A 16,416-nucleotide genomic window follows, 5' to 3' on the forward strand; every position below is an offset into this window, starting at 1 on the left:
TCGTCGTTCTTTGTTGGAGAGTTCGGTTCTGTTGGAGAGTCTCTCTCGGTTAGAATGGATCTTTCAAAGCGACATTCATTAATGTCGTCATAGAATGGTTGTTTCGTTGGTCTTCGCGTTCGATGATATCATTTACTTAGCTGCAGACTAATAATTAATATCAAAGACTTGTTCTTATTCTGTCGGTATCATTAGTCTAAAAGTTAACCACGTGGTATGGTTCACTTTCAGTAGAGGAATTAGATGGTAGAACCTATGTGGCCACGGAGTGTAGGCCTGGTCTGAAGAAATGTAAATCCGGGGGTGTTTTATAGTGCCCATAGAACAGGCTTGTCAAATGACGCCTGGTCCTGTATGGGTCCCTGGGGGCATGCCTATGACTGAGTTAGATTTGGTTACAGAAATACAATTCTATCACATTACATCAGTACATAGCATCTCAATGTCTTACAAAAGCTTTATCCTTATTAATACATTCTATACAACCATTATGATGCTATTATATAAACAGTTTTATGGTAATATGGCTATATTCTCTCTTCTGAGTATCACAAAATTGTACCAAGCGGATCAGTTCGTAGCTGGATTCTTCACCAATCTTCCATACCTTCTCCAGAACACAAAATGTCGCTTGGCTCTCCAATTCTATGAGTTGGAAGAATTTCCTGTGTCTATCTATGGGCCATGTGGCCAGAGACTCTCCTGGAATTTTAGAGTTTTTACGACCCTTTACACACAGGGTGGATTGGGTGCAAAAGGGAGGGGTCAACTGCCCTCCCTGTACCAAAAGAGGCCAACGTCATGACATCATCATTGACATGAATGGCGACGTTCTATTCATTCTTCTTTCTATGGTTTAGTCTTACTGTTGTTGTTACCTCTCAGGAATGTTAATGTCGGAGGACCAGGCAGCGCAGAAGGATGAGCTGCTTGCTCTAGCGAGTATTTACGACGAAGAGGAGTTTCACAGAGCTGAATCGGCACAAGGCGGAGAAATACAACTATGCCTTGAACTTCCTCCTAATTTCAAGTTGATAGTCAAAGGTAAGGCTGTGTTTCCTTTCCTCTGCATTAATACTCCTTTTTGTAATATTTTTTATCAACATTAACCTGAAATTGAATGTTTCCTTCTGTCAGGAGACAAGCAGACAGAATATGACGTATCTTTCCTACCTCCTCTGGTGCTTAACTTTGAGCTTCCTGCCGACTACCCTTCCTCCTCATCTCCGGTCTATACACTAAGTTCCAAATGGCTGTCAAGGGACAAGGTGAGGCAGATGCATCAATGTAAGAAATCAAATAACATCTTTCAACAACATTCCCCTTGTCTTCCTGACCAACCCTTCTTTCTACCCCTCAGATGACTTCTCTGTGCAAGCGTCTGGATGAGCTGTGGGGAGAGAACCAGGGCTGTGTTGTCCTCTACAAATGGATCCAGTTCCTCAAGGAGGAGGCGTTTGTCTTCCTGGATGTCAAGTCTCCGCTAGAGGTTGTTACGGCAGGCAAGGCTCCGGTTGACACGAAGAGAAGCGAGGCTGGCGTGAAGCGGGCGGGGAGTATAATCGGAGAGGAAGGCAAACTGGAGCTGGACCCCCGTGCTGTGCTGGTGGTGGACCCCCGTATTGATATCCTACCTCAGCTACTGGACTTTGACGAAGCTCACAGGCAGAAGATGTTTGACGGCAAGGCGTTCTGCTGTAGCATCTGCTTCATGGAGAAGCTGGGCTCGAGCTGCCTGTGCTTCAAGGAATGCCAGCACGTGTACTGCAAGGCTTGCATGACAGAGTACTTCGAGATTCAGATCCGTGACGGCAATGTTCAGTGCCTTAACTGCCCCGAGCCCAAGTGCACCTCCTTGGCTATGCCCTCACAGGTAACTTTTGACTCAGCTCTTAAATGAGCTCTTATGACCATAATGAGCTCTTATGGTGCTCTTATGAGCACTGACTAATACACTGCCCCTTGTACAGGTCGAGCTCCTTGTCGGGGAGGAGTTGTTTACTCGTTATGACCGTCTCCTGCTTCAGTCCAGCCTGGACCTGATGGCTGACGTGGTGTACTGTCCTCGCCAGTCATGCTGTCAGGCTGTGATGGTGGAGCAAGACACCACCATGGGCATCTGCCCTGCCTGTCAGTACGCCTTCTGCACCCTCTGCAAATGTGGATACCACGGCCTGTCCCACTGCAAGGTCACAGCAGGTAAAGGGAATAATTGTACATTGTATTACATAGTCTATATTATATTACCTGACAATTTAATGAGTTATATGCTGTGCACTAAAGATGATCAATCTAAATGGAGGTTAGAATAATGGTTTTGGTATTAAGAAGGACCTCTCTCTCCTGCCATGTAGATGAGCTGCGAGGCCTAAGGGATGAGTATATCTCTGCCAGTGCTGAGGGGAAGAAGTTCATGGAGCAGCGTTTTGGGAAGCGGGTTATCCAGCGTGCCGTGGAGGAGTCCTTCAGCAGCGACTGGCTCTATGAGAACTGTAAAGGCTGCCCGCGCTGTGGCACTAACATACAGGTATGTTGCGCTCTGCACAAGAAGACTATTATTTAGTTATGTTTTGTTGCTCCTACATGGGGTTGCAGGTAGCCTAGCGGTTAGAGCGTTCGGCCAGTAACCAAAATGTTCGAATCCCCGGTAAAACGCATTTGTTGATTTGCTATTGAGCAAGGCACTTAACCCCAATTTCTCCCGGGTCGCCGTCAATAATGGCTGATCCCATTCCATGACCCCTATCTGAGTGTCTCCAGGGGAGTTTGATATGCAAAAAACACATTTCCGTTTCACACCACACACTGTACAGGTTACACACTTGTACATGTGTGAAACAGGACATATACAAACACCCTCTTTTTGACCGATCCCAGGGGTAAAAGTCCTGTCGTTGTGACAGATTTCCATCATATGGATTCTGAAGAGGTAGTTTTTGAGATCATTGTAGATGTCCAAGAAAAATCTCTGCGGTCTTGGAGATGACACAGCCTCATACAGACAGAAGCATGCCTGTTCTACGAAATATTTTCCCAGATAAATGTATTCTCAAATATTTAATTTTCTCTGTTACGCTGTGTGCACTGAACTGACATGCATGATTGTTGACACTCTGATGTTCAGATGACAGGAATGAAAGTTTGTAATACACATCACCACAGCGCTCATCCCAGACCGTGGTGTCTAGCCTACTGTAGCTTCTGGCTAAGTCATTGAAAAACCTATACTTTATCACTCAGAATGGAACTTTCCAGTGCTTCCATTTTTGCCATATAATGTTAAAACAAAATCAGACAACCCCATAGTATAATATTTTACCTATTTACTTAGTCGGCTTGTTGTCTTTTTATGCGAGATACATGCACCTCGAGAATAATATTTATTCTGACAAGCAGTCAATGTACTACAATTCTTAATGCAATCGCGGGAGAACACTTTTGAAAGCAGTTTTGGCAAATTTATTTTGAAAGCAGTTTTAGCCTTTTAAAAAAGACGGGGTCCTAGTTTTCCATTGCTACCATGTTTATTTATCTTCTCCTTCAATTGCACGTTTGGCATTGTTTTACAACCGGAGTTTCAAGCAGCGTGGTTTAGGAGTTTCAAGCAGCGTGGTTTAGGAGTTTCAAGCAGCGTGGTTTAGGAGTTTCAAGCAGCGTGGTTTAGGAGTTTCAAGCAGCGTGGTTTAGGAGTTTCCAGCAGCGTGGTTTAGGAGTTTCCAGCAGCGTGGTTTAGGAGTTTCCAGCAGCGTGGTTTAGGAGTTTCCAGCAGCGTGGTTTAGGAGTTTCCAGCAGCGTGGTTTAGGAGTTTCCAGCAGCGTGGTTTAGGAGTTTCCAGCAGCGTGGTTTAGGAGTTTCCAGTTTTTAGGCTCAGCTGCCCAACAGAGCTCTTTTGTAATAGAAATAAAAAACAAAACTGAGTGAATAATGCGGATTGTTATTCATTTATTATAAATATATACATCAGGATGTGTCCAATGGGGTAAATGCAGACTATGCCTGTATGTGATAAAGTGAAAATCTGAGGTCCCGACTGTGGGTTAGGGTCGGGTAGGCTACAGTCCGAGATGGCAGGAAGATATTTTTACACCGGGCGTGCAGGATCTGTTGTTGACTTTAGATATGTTTTTAGTAAACTTGTCTATTTTATATATATATATATTACTCCCAAGTCCCTGAAAGTATTTTTCTAAGCTGCATATATATATTACATACACACACACACACACACACACACACACACACACACAGTTGTAGTCAGAAGTTTACATACACCTTAGCCAAATACATTTAAACTCAGTTTTACACAATTCCTGACATTTAATCCTAGTAAAAATGCCATGTCTTAGGTCAGTTAAGATCACCACTTTATTTTAAGAATGTGAAATGTCAGAATAGAGTGATTTAGTTCAGCTTTTATTTCTTTCGTCACATTCCCAGTGAGTTAGAAGTTTACATACACTCAATTAGTATTTGGTAGCATTGCCTTTAAATTGTTGAACTTGGGTCAAACGTTTTGGGTTGCCTTCCACAAGCTTCCCACAATAAGTTGGGTGAATTTTGGCCCATTCCTCCTGACAGAGCTGGTGTAACTGAGTCAGGTGTGTAGGCCTCCTTGCTCGCACACGCTTTTTCAGTTCTGCCCTCAGATTTTCTATAGGATGAGGTCAGGGCTTTGTGATGGCCACTCCAATACCTTGACTTTGTTGTCCTTAAGCCATTTTGCCACAACTTTGGAAGTATGCTTGGGGTCATTGTCCATTTGGAAGACCCATTTGCGACCAAGCTTTAACTTCCTGACTGATGTCTTGATGTTGCTTCAATATATCTACATCATTTTCTTTCTTCGTGATGCCATCTATTTTGTGAAGTGCACCAGTCCCTCCTGCAGCAAAGCACCCCCACAACATGATGCTGCCACCCCCGTGCTTCACGGTTGGGGTGGTGTTCTTCGGCTTGCAAGCATCCCCCTTTTTCCTCCAAACATAACGATGGTCATTATGGCCAAACAGTTCTATTTTTGTTTCATCAGACCAGAGGACATTTCTCCAAAAAGTACCATCTTTGTCCCCATGTGCAGTTGCAAACTGTAGTCTGCCTTTTTTATGGCGGTTTTGGAGCAGTGGCTTCTTCCTTGCTGAGCGGCCTTTCAGGTTATGTCGATATAGGACTCATTTTACTGTGGCCATAGATACTTTTGTACCTGTTTCTTCCAGCATCTTCACAAGGTCTTTTGCTGTTGTTCTGGGATTGATTTGCACTTTTCGCAACAAAGTACGTTCATCTCTAGGAGACAGAATGCGTCTCCTTCCTGAGCTGTGTGATGGCTGTGTGGTCCCATGGTGTTTATACTTGCGTACTATTGTTTGTACAGATGAACATGGTACCTTCAGGCGTTTGGAAATTGCTCCCAAGGATGAACCAGACTTGTGGAGGTTTACCCCTTTTTTTTCTTCTCTCCCCCCTGAGGTCTTGGCTGATTTTTCTTTTGCTTTGCCCATGATGTCAAGCAAAGAGGCACTGAGTTTGAAGGTAGGCCTTGAAATACATCCACAGGTACATCTCCAATTGACTCAAATGATGTCAATTAGCCTATCAGAAGCTTCTAAAGCCATGACATCATTTTCTGGAATTTTCCAAACTGTTTAAAGGCACAGTCAACTTCATGTATGTAAACTTCTGACCCACTGGAATTGTGAAACAATGTCTCTAAACAATTGTTGGGAAAATGACTTGTGTCATGCACAAAGTAGATGTCCTAACTGACTTGCCAAAACTATAGTTTGTTAACAAGAAATTTGTGGAGTGGTTGAAAAATGAGTTTTAATGACTCCAATCTAAGTGTATGTAAACTTCTGACTATCAGTTAAGATTTTCTGTGTAAAATGAGTTTGACCAGTTTAAGGAATTAGAAAGCTGTGTAAACGGCCCAACATGTTTCTGGTAAGATTTTAGGTCTGCTTGGTTTAGTTCTATTTTGTGGTTGAAATGCGATCTGATTTTATAATGCTGATATAGATGGCACCTCCTATAGGCCTAGCTAACTGCTCATTCTCTCAAGATGCTGAAATAAATATATTTCTCCACTCCTGTTCCCAAGTCAAAATGTTGCCTACATTTGGTGTATCATTTTACTACAATAAATACTTAATTCTGCAGGAGTTAGTATTAAGGCTATGTGAGCGGTTATAGACACACAGCCTACAGTCGGTGTCTAGATTTTAGTTTCCATTTAACCCTTCTGAACAGTAGTAGGCTACAGTTCCCTTTGATGTTTGGAGACCCCATCTTTGAATGTCGAATTTGTATAGCGCCTCACAACCATCACGTACTGTAACATCACCAGCACTGCTATCATCCTCTTTTACAACTTCACCAAATCTTTACCAAACATTACTTTTTTGGCCCTCTTTATTTTCAACTCTGACGTTGTCCTTTTATGTATACTCGGACATTTTCCTTTTTGCCTCCGTGGATCGACATTAACTTTTTCTGCCCGTTTCCAAAAGCATTTAGCGTGTAGGCTATTTGGTGCGCGTACAGTTAGGCCTTAAAGTTTAGGCTTACGCACTATTGCCAGACAGCTGAAAATTATGTAAGAAAAAATCAATGCAGCATATTGATATAAATTGAACAAAAATTATACACTTATGTTTTTTTTTTAAGGTATTCTTTTCTCTTTATTAAACTCGCACCCCACCCACCCTTCATCCACACAATATTTCATGACCCTAAACCCGTCTGCCCCGTGGATATAACCATCATTTGGGCTACGGGTATTCATTCTTATCGCTAATGGCAGATTTCTTATTGCTAATAGCAGATTTGATAAAATAGAATATGAATAAGCTATATGCATGGTCAAATAATTGTTATTGGGCCAATTTCTGGAAGTGGAATTTAGATTTTAGTCAGCATCATTTTATTTGAATTAATTTTGGAGTAGAATTTCACCAGAACTGAGCTTCTCAGTCCTTCAACATAAACATTTATCCCAAGGAGGACCACGGACCCCTTAAGCAAGGGGACTCGAATCGGTACAAAATTATCTTCTTTCCTTAACTATGATGGTCATGACTTTCTAACATGAAGGGGAGGTTAACTTGGCCCCAGATAATCGATCTGACAAGTTTCAATCATAGAATCATGGGGGTTAAAACAACCCCAAATTCCATCTATAGGTTAATTTGATTGATCATCTTCTCTGGTTTCTCTGTGTAGAAGGTAGATGACTTGTACCTCGTGTAAGCAGTACTTCTGCTGGCTGTGTCTGGGCCAGCTCACACATGTCAACCCCTACAGCCACTTCAATAACCCCTCCTCGCCTTGCTTCAACCAGTGAGTAGCTTTGTTGTTGTCTCCTTCCTTTTTTGGAAGGCTTCATTGATGTTTGGCTCTGTGTGGCCATTTTAGATGTATGATAAATCAGGTTCTATGAGCATAGATCCTGATTTATCTAACCTTTTTATTGACTTCATAATTAGTCAAAATGACATTTTGCTTATGTGTTTCTTTGGTGTTTTCTAGGCTGTTCCAGGGTGTGGATATTGATGAAGATGATGCCTTGAGTGATGAAGAGGACTGATGTGTGCAATACCTCAGTGTGCTTCATTTGTTTGCAATTTCTCACCCTCACTACCCAAACTGCAAATGGATTTAGCCAACACCATTTATCACCATCATTGATCAGGCATTTACTATGTCAAAATATATCAGTCATTTCTAATGGTTGACTGGCAAGCAGAGAGTGATTGCAAGCTGATAAGGCACATTACCTTACTCCATACAGAAGTCAAATACTCAGGGCCAGTATTTTTCTGAAAGCATGCTCGTGAAGAGGGGGTTCTAATGTGCTGGGTTACAGTTCTAATGCTTAGTTTAGATAATTTGAACAGATAATGTTGCCATGTTTTATCAATCTCAATTTTAAAAATAATTCTGTGTTCTGGGGGTGAAATCTTAAAATCAAGAACAGAGAACAACATTTTTGGATGTTTTTACTATTTATTTTGATCATGAGTTAAAATCTGTGGAAGAATGTGTGTACTCCCGGATACCATCCAAACCATGAGCTAACAACTTGAAGGGTAAATAAAGCGTTGCCAAATGTGACATTCAGCCAATGGCCATCAAGACATAATACTTAATGTTATGTTGCTGGAATAGGATTTTTAGACACACTTTTTAAAAATGTTTTTGTTACTTTTTCACCAAAAGGTACACTTTATTTATCATGTAACATGATTTGTTTGAATGGGACACACTGTTTAGTTAAATATTTTTTCAGTACAAAAAGATTAGCCCTTTTTCCTATGATTTCTCAATACATGTTTTATGGCGATTGGACTCCTCGTTTGTTTTGTATTAACAGTGAACGTGTGATTACAGCAAATCAACTTCCTGTCCATGGCCTGGTTTCCCAAAATAGTTTCAAGGCTACATTAATCGTTAGAACCTTCGTAGGAGCATCCTTATATCTTCAAGCTGTTCCCCAAAACCATAGTTATTAACATTGTACTTAAACGCATGTAATCTCACGCCTGCCTGACCATGCGTAGAACAACTAAGTTCATCTTTAGATGCTTTTTTGCCCTCTCGTGTCAGTTTATACACTTTATGCATAGAATCACATGGTTTATACATCTCTCTATGTCCGCCGAGAACTTCAGAACAAAGTTGACCACATACAACGTTCCCAATGTCTTTATCAATCAAACTTATTTATAAAGCCCTTTTTACATCAGCCGACGTTACAAAGTGCTGTACAGAAACCCAGCATAAAACCCCAAACAGCAAGCAATGCAGATGTAGAAGCACAGTGGCTAGGAAAAACTCCCTAGAAAGGCCAGAACCTAGAGAGGAACCAGGCTCTGAGGGGTGGCCAGTCCTGTTCTGGCTGGGCCGGGTGGAGATTATAACAGTACATGGCCAAGATGTTCATAGATGACAAGCAGGGTCAAATAATAATAATAATCAGTGGTTGTAGAGGGTGCAACAGGTCAGCATCTCCAAGAGTAAATGTCAGTTGGCTTTTCATAGCCGATCATTCAGAGTTAGAGACAGCAGGTGCGGTAGAGAGAGTCGAAACAGCAGGTCCGGGACAAGGTAGCACATCCGGTGAACAGGACAGGGTTCCATAGCAGCAGGCAGAACAGTGGAAACTGGAGCAGCAGCACGACCAGGTGGACTGAGGACAGCAAGGAGTCATCGGGCCAGGTAGTTCCGATGCATGGTCCTAGGGCTCAGTTCCTGAGAGAGAATTAGAGGGCGCATACGGACACCGGTTAAAACAGGAGAAATAATCCAGATATACAGACTAACCCTAGCCCCCTGACACAAACTATTGTAGCATAAATACTGGAGGCTGAGACAAAGGGCTACAGTGTGTCCCGACCCTGTCTGACGGTACCCCCGGACAGGGCCAACCAGGCAGGATATAACCCCACCCACTTTGCCAAGGGACAGCCCCCACACCACTAGAGGGATATCGTCAATCACCAACCTACTACCCTGAGACAAGGCCGAGTATAGCCCACGAAGACCGCCCCCACGGCACGAACCCAAGGGGGGTGCCAACCCGGACAGGAAGATCACGTCAGTGACTCAACCCACTCAAGTGATGCACCCCTCATAGGGACGGAATGGAAGAGCGCCAGTGACTCAGCCCCCGTAATAGGGTTAGAGGCCGAGAATCCCAGTGAAGAGAGGGAAACCGGCCAGGCAGAGACACCAAGGGCGGTTCGTTGCTCCAGTGCCTTTCCGTTCACCTTCACACCCCTGGGCCAGACTACACTCAATCATAGGACCTACTGAAGAGATTAGTCTAAAATAAAGACTTAAAGGTTGAGACCGAGTCTGCATCTCTCACATGGATAGGCAGACCATTCCATAAAAATGGAGCTCTATAGGAGAAAGCCCTGCCTCTAGCTGTTTGCTTAGAAATTCTAGGGACAGTAAGGAGGCCTGTGTCTTGTGACCGTAGCGTACGTGTAGGTATGTACGGCAGGACCAAATCGGAAAGAGGGGTAGGAGCAAGCCCATGTAATGCTTTGTAGGTTAGCGGTAACCTTGAAATCAGCCCTAGCCTTAACAGGAAGCCAGAGTAGAGAGGCTAGCACTGGTGTAACATGATCACATTTTTTGGTTCTAGTCAAGATTCTAGCAGTCGTGTTTAGCACTAACTGAAGTTTTAGTGCTTTATCCGGGTAGCTGGAAAGTAGAGCATTGCAGTAGTCTAATCGAGAAGCGACAAAGGCATTGATACATTTTTCTGCATCATTTTTGGACAGAAAGTTTCTGATTTTTGAAATGTTACGAAGATGGAAAAAAGCTGTCCTTGAAATATACTTGATATGTTCGTCAAAAGAGAGATCGGGGTCCAGAGTAACGCCGAGGTCCTTCACAGTTTTATTTGAGAGGACTGTACAACCATCAAGATTAATTGTCAGATACAACAGAAGATCTCTTTGTTTCTTGGGACCTAGAATTAGCATCTCTGTTTTGTCTGAGTTTAAAAGTAGAACATTTGCCGCCATCCACTTCCTTATGTCTGAAACACAGTCTTCCAGGGAGGGCAATTTTGGGGCTTCACTATGTTTCATCGAAATGTACAGCTGTGTATTGTCCGCATAGCAGTGAAAGTTAACATGTTTCCGAATGACGTCACCAAGAGGTAAAATATATAGTGAAAACAATAGTGGTCCTAAAATGGAACCTTGAGGAACACCGAAATTTGCAGTTGATTTGTCAGAAGACAAACCATCCACAAATTGATACCTTTCCGACAGATAAGATCTAAACCGGGCCAGAACTTGTCCGTGTAGACCAATTTGGGTTTCCAATCTCTCCAAAAGAATGTGGTAATCGACGATATCAAAAGCAGCACTAAGGTCTAGGAGCACGAGGACAAATGCAGAGCCTTGGTCTGATGCCATTAAAAGGTAATTTACCACCTTCACGAGTGCAGTCTCAGTGCTATGATGGGGTCTAAAACCAGACTGAACTGTTTTGTATAGATTGTCTTCAGCAAGGCAGTGAGTTGCTGCGCAACAGCTTTTCCAAAAATTGAGAGGAAGGGGAGATTCGATATAGGCCGATTTGTAGTTTTTTAAATATTTTCTGGGTCAAGGTTTGGCTATTTCAAGAGAGGCTTTATTACTGCCACATTTAGTGAGTTTGGTACAGATCCGGTGGATAGGGAGCCGTTTATTATATTCAACATAGGAGGGCCAAGCACCGGATGCAGCTTTTTCAGTAGTTTAGTTTGAATAGGGTCCAGTATGCAGCTTGAAGGTTTAGAGGCCAAGACTATTTTCATCAATGTGTCAAGAGATATTGTATTAAAAAACTTGAGTGTCTCCCTTGATCCTAGGTCCTGGCAGTGTTGTGCAGATTTAAAGAGGAGTCCGTAATTTGCTTTCTAATGATCATGAAGATCATCATTTTTACGCTGCTGCTACTCTGTTTATCATATATGCATAGTCACTTTAATCATATCTACATGTACATACTACCTCAATCAGCCTGACTAACCGGTGTCTGTATGTAGCCTCGCTACTTTTATAGCCTCGCTACTGTATATAGCCTGTCTTTTACTGTTGTTTTATTTCTTTACTTACCTATTGTTCACCTAACACCTTTTTTGCACTATTGGTTAGAGCCTGTAAGTAAGCATTTCACTGTAAGGTCGACACCTGTTGTATTCGGCGCACGTGACAAATAAACTTTGATTTGATCTTTCCGTCAAAGTTAATTTATCACTGCTGAAGTGAAAGCCATCCTCTCTTAGGGAATGCTGCTGTTTAGTTAGCTTTGCGACAGTATAAAAAATACATTTTGGATTGTTCTTATTCTCCTCAATTGGAAAAATAGGATGATCGAGCAGCAGTGAGGGCTCTTCAATACTGCACGGTACTGTCTTTCCAAGCTAGTTGGAAGACTTCCAGTTTGGTGTAGCACATTTCCGTTCCAATTTTCTGGAAGCTTGCTTCAGGTCTCGGGTATTTTCTGTATACAAGGGAGCTAGTTTCTTATGACAAATGTTTTTTGCTTTTAGGGGTGCGACTGCATCTAGGGTATTACGCAAGGTTAAATTGAGTTCCTTAGTTTGCTGGTTAACTGATTTTTGTACTCTGACGTCCTTGGATAGGTGGAGGGAGTCTGGAAGGGCATCTAGGAATCTTTGGGTTGTCTGAGAATTTATAGCACAGCTTTTGATGATCCTTGGTTGGGGTCTGAGCAGATTATTTGTTGCGATAACAAACGTAATAAAATGGTGGTCCGATAGTCCAGGATTATGAGGAAAAACATTAAGATCCACAATATTTATTCCACGGGACAAAACTAGGTCCAGAGTATGACTGTGGAAGTGAGTTGGTCCGGAGACGTGTTGGACAAAACCCACTGAGTCTGATGGCTCCGAAAGCCTTTTGGAGTGGATCTGTGGACTTTTCCATGTGAATATTAAAGTCACCAAAAATGTGAATATTATCTGCCATGACTACAAGGTTCGATAGGAATTCAGGGAACTCCGTGAAGAACGCTGTATATGGCCCAAAAGGCCTATAAACAGTAGCTATAAAACAAACAAGTCAAGTATAAAATAATGCTTCAAATGAAAACCGAGATGACTGCATTAAATATAAATAGCCTACAGTAGGCTATAGGCCTATGTCATTCATATTGAAATACATTTCTTGTTCAATACACTGACTTCTATTTTGCTACTTTTAGGCTACTGTCTGAAATGTCTCAATATATTTCATGACGTGTATCCTAACATTTGGTGATTTAATGTGCATTTTTTTTATGGGTACGCATTAGAATAAACCGCCTCAATATTTGCAGCCGTAGATGTTCATCTCTATAGGAGCTGATCTCTCATGTGAAATAGTTATAATGTTAAGGTAATATTTGATTTGAGATCTGATCAGCAACGCTGTCTTTCGAACCTATCTGTATCGACGCTCCAACATGTTACATCTTCGGCCGTTGTAAGAAAGATGCATCGTTAACACTCGTGGGCCTAAATTCCATCGCTATCGGGAAACTGAGCCAGGTCTATTCCTATGCTTGTAAAGGTGCTTTTGGACCATGATACTGCTGCATGCAGCTACAGTTTTTTTCATATCTTGTCCCATAGTCGCATCCATCTGCTGGTCGAAATTCTCCTTTGTTTTTGGCATTGTTTTAAAAAAAAAGGTACTTACTCTTTAGTTTCATTGCCTCTAGTAAATTAACTGTTGGATTTGCTGAAAAACTGACATTGATGAACTAGTGATGAGATGAGACTCCAAAGCATTCAACGTTTCTCACAAGAACATACAATGCCTTTTTCTTCCACAGGAGAGTGCAAGGGCTGCGCTGTCATTGTCTTTAACACAGAAGGCAGTGCTGAGTCATACAGGAATCCAAAAATGATTAAAAACACATCATTGTTCGACCAAAAGTACTGAACTAACATGATAGGTTTTTAGACATTTTGCTGATTATGTTTACATTCTTACATGGAAGGTTCTGACTTCGATTAAATCCTGAGTGGTACACTAGCCTTCAAAGCAGGACCAATGAGTTAGCTGGCTATCTTTGATAAACAAACATAAATAGCTACAGATTTTCTGGTTCATTAGGAAAGCTAAAATAAAATGTGCTTTCGATTGTTAGGTCAATCAAACCATGCTTATTTCAAGCTTATCTTAGGGAGGGATGTATGTATGTATGTATGTATGTATGTGTGTATATATATATATACATACATACATACATACATACATACATACACACACACACACTTTGGTTGCAGTCATTAACTAGTTTTTCAACCACTCCACAAATTTCTTGTCAACAAACTATAGTTTTGGCAAGTCTGTGTCATGCACAAAGTAGATGTCCTAAGTAATTTTTCCAACAATTGTTTCGACAGATTATTTCACTCATAATTCACTGTATCACAATTCCAGTGGGTCAGAAGTTACACGAAGTTGACTGTGCCTTTTAAACAACTTGGAAAATTTGATAGGCTACTTGAGAAAGTTTGAGTCAATGGGAGGTATACCTGTGGATGTATTTCAAGGCCTACCTTCAAACTCAGTGCATCTTTGCTTGACATCATGGGATAACCAAAGAAATCAGCCAAGACCTCGGGAAAAAAATTGTAGATCTCCACAAGTCTGGTTCATCCTTGGGAGCAATTTCCAAACGCCTGAAGGTAACTCGTTCATCTGTACAAACAATAGTACACAAGTATAAACACCATGGGAACACGCCGCCATCACACAGCTCAGGAAGGAGACGCATTCTGTCTCCTAGAGATGAACTTACTTTGGTGCGAAAAGTGCAAATCAATCCCAGAACAACAGCAAAGGACCTTGTGAAGATGCTGGAGGAAACAGGTACAAAGGTATCTATATCCACAGTAAAACGAGTCCTATATCGACATAACCTGAAAGGCCGCTTAGCAAGGAAGAAGCCACTGCTCCAAAATCGCCATAAAAAAGCCAGACTACGGTTTGCAACTGCACATGGGGACAAAGATGGTACTTTTTGGAGAAATGTCCTCTGGTCTGATGAAACAAAAATAGAACTGTTTGGTCATAATGACCATCGTTATGTTTGGAGGAAAAAGGGGGAGGCTTGCAAGCTGAAGAACACCATCCCAACCGTGAAGAACGTGGTGGAAGCATCATGTTGTGGGGGTGCTTTGCTGCAGGAGGGACTGGTGCACTTCACAAAATAGATGGCATCACGAAGAAAGAAAATGATGTAGATATATTGAAGCAACATCTCAAGACATCAGTCAGGAAGTTAAAGCTTGGTCACAAATGGGTCTTCCAAATGGACAATAACCCCACGCATACTTCCAAAGTTGTGGCAAAATGGCTTAAGGACAACAAAGTCAAGGTATTGGAGTGGCCATCACAAAGCCCTGACCTCATCCTATAGAAAATTTGAGGACAGAACTGAAAAAGCGTGTGTGAGCAAGGAGGCCTACAGACCTGACTCAGTTACACCAGCTCTGTCAGGAGGAATGGGCCAAAATTCACCCAACTTATTGTGGGAAGCTTGTGGAAGGCTACCTGAAATGTTTGACCCAGGTTAAACAATTTAAAAGCAATGCTACCAAATACTAACTGAGTGTATAAACTTCTGACCCACTGGGAATGTTATTAAAGAAAAAATATTAAATAAATCACTCTCCTATTATTCTGACATTTCACACAGTGATTTTCAAACACTGACATTCCCGGTTACCTGAGGAGTAAGAAAATACACTATCTCTGGCTGGAAACTTGTTGCAGGTTTTTAAAATCAGTTTTTCTTACTTTGAATCATACCCTGTGATGTCACAGAGAAGCATTTTTTTAGGACCTTTTTTCTTATCTTTCTAACCACAGATCATAGAAACACTGTTTTCACATACGCTACATGGCCAAAAGTATTGGACACCCCTTTCAAATTAGTGGATTTGGCTATTTCAGACACACCCCTTACTGACAGGTGTATAAAATCGAGCACACGGCCATGCAATCTCCATAGACAAACATTAGCAGTAGAATGGCCCGTACTGAAGAGCTCATTGACTTTCAACATGTCACCGTCATAGGATGCCACCTTTCCAACAAGTCAGTTTGTCAAATTTCTGCCCTGCTGGAGCTGCCCCTGTTAACGGTGAGTGCTGTTATTGTGACGTGGAAACCTCTAGAAGCATCAGTGGCTCATCTGCGAAGTGGTAGGCCACACAGGCTCACAGAACGGGACCGATGAAGGCGCAGCACGCAAAAATTGTCTGTCCTCGGTTGCAACTACAGAGTTCCAAACTGCCTTTGGAGGCACCGTCAGCACAATAACTGTTTGTCGGGAGCTTCAGGAAATGGATTTCCATGGCAGAGCAGCCACACACAAGCCTAAGATCACCATGCGCAATGCAAAGCGTCGGCTGGAGTGGTGTAAATGTGTTCCTGGAATGATGAATCACGCTTCACCATCTGGCAGTCCGACGGACGAATCTGGGTTTGGCGGATGCCAGGAGAACGCTACCTGCCCCAATGCATAGTGCCAACTGTAATGTTTGGTGGTGGAGGAATAATGGTCTGGGGCTGTTTTTCATGGTTTGGGCTAAGCCCCTTAGTTTCAGTGAAGGGAAATCTTAATGCTACAGCATGCAATGACATTCTAGACAATTCTGTGCTTCCAACTTTGTGGCAACAGTTTGTGGAAGGCCCATTTCTGTTTCAGCATGACAATGCCCCTGTGCACAAAATGGTTTGTTGTGATCAGTGTGGAAGGACTTCACTGGCCTGCACAGAGCACTGACTTCAACCCCATCATACACCATTGGGATGAATTGGAACGCCGACTGCGAGCCAGGCCTAATCACCCAACATCAGTGCCAAACCTCACTAATGCTCTTGTGGCTGAATG

General features: G+C 42.3%; 1 protein-coding gene across 1 annotated transcript; it reads left to right on the top strand.

Annotated features, from left to right (window-relative positions):
• The first annotated feature begins 315 nt into the window (after positions 1-315).
• LOC106603855 (E3 ubiquitin-protein ligase RNF14) lies at positions 316-8,402 on the top strand. Its single transcript, XM_082973821.1, has 7 exons — positions 316-1,044; positions 1,138-1,268; positions 1,361-1,873; positions 1,971-2,199; positions 2,355-2,527; positions 7,226-7,335; positions 7,525-8,402. Exons 1-7 carry the CDS (start codon positions 888-890, stop codon positions 7,580-7,582), a joined length of 1,371 nt encoding a protein of 456 aa, XP_082829947.1. The 5' UTR covers positions 316-887; the 3' UTR covers positions 7,583-8,402.
• The last annotated feature ends 8,014 nt before the right edge of the window (positions 8,403-16,416 follow it).

Source organism: Salmo salar, chromosome 04, assembly GCF_965601325.2.
Source record: "Salmo salar chromosome 04, fSalSal1, whole genome shotgun sequence".
NCBI lineage: Eukaryota > Metazoa > Chordata > Actinopteri > Salmoniformes > Salmonidae > Salmo > Salmo salar.

What these genes read in the sequence shown, in the direction of transcription:
- LOC106603855 (XM_082973821.1), top strand. Translation starts at nt 888, where the DNA reads ATGTTAATGTCGGAGGACCAGGCAGCGCAGAAGGATGAGCTGCTTGCT. An exon ending in CCTTGGCTATGCCCTCACAG is followed by an intron (nt 1,874 to 1,970) that starts GTAACTTTTGAC and finishes CCCCTTGTACAG; the next exon opens with GTCGAGCTCCTTGTCGGGGA. An exon ending in CCACTGCAAGGTCACAGCAG is followed by an intron (nt 2,200 to 2,354) that starts GTAAAGGGAATA and finishes CCTGCCATGTAG; the next exon opens with ATGAGCTGCGAGGCCTAAGG.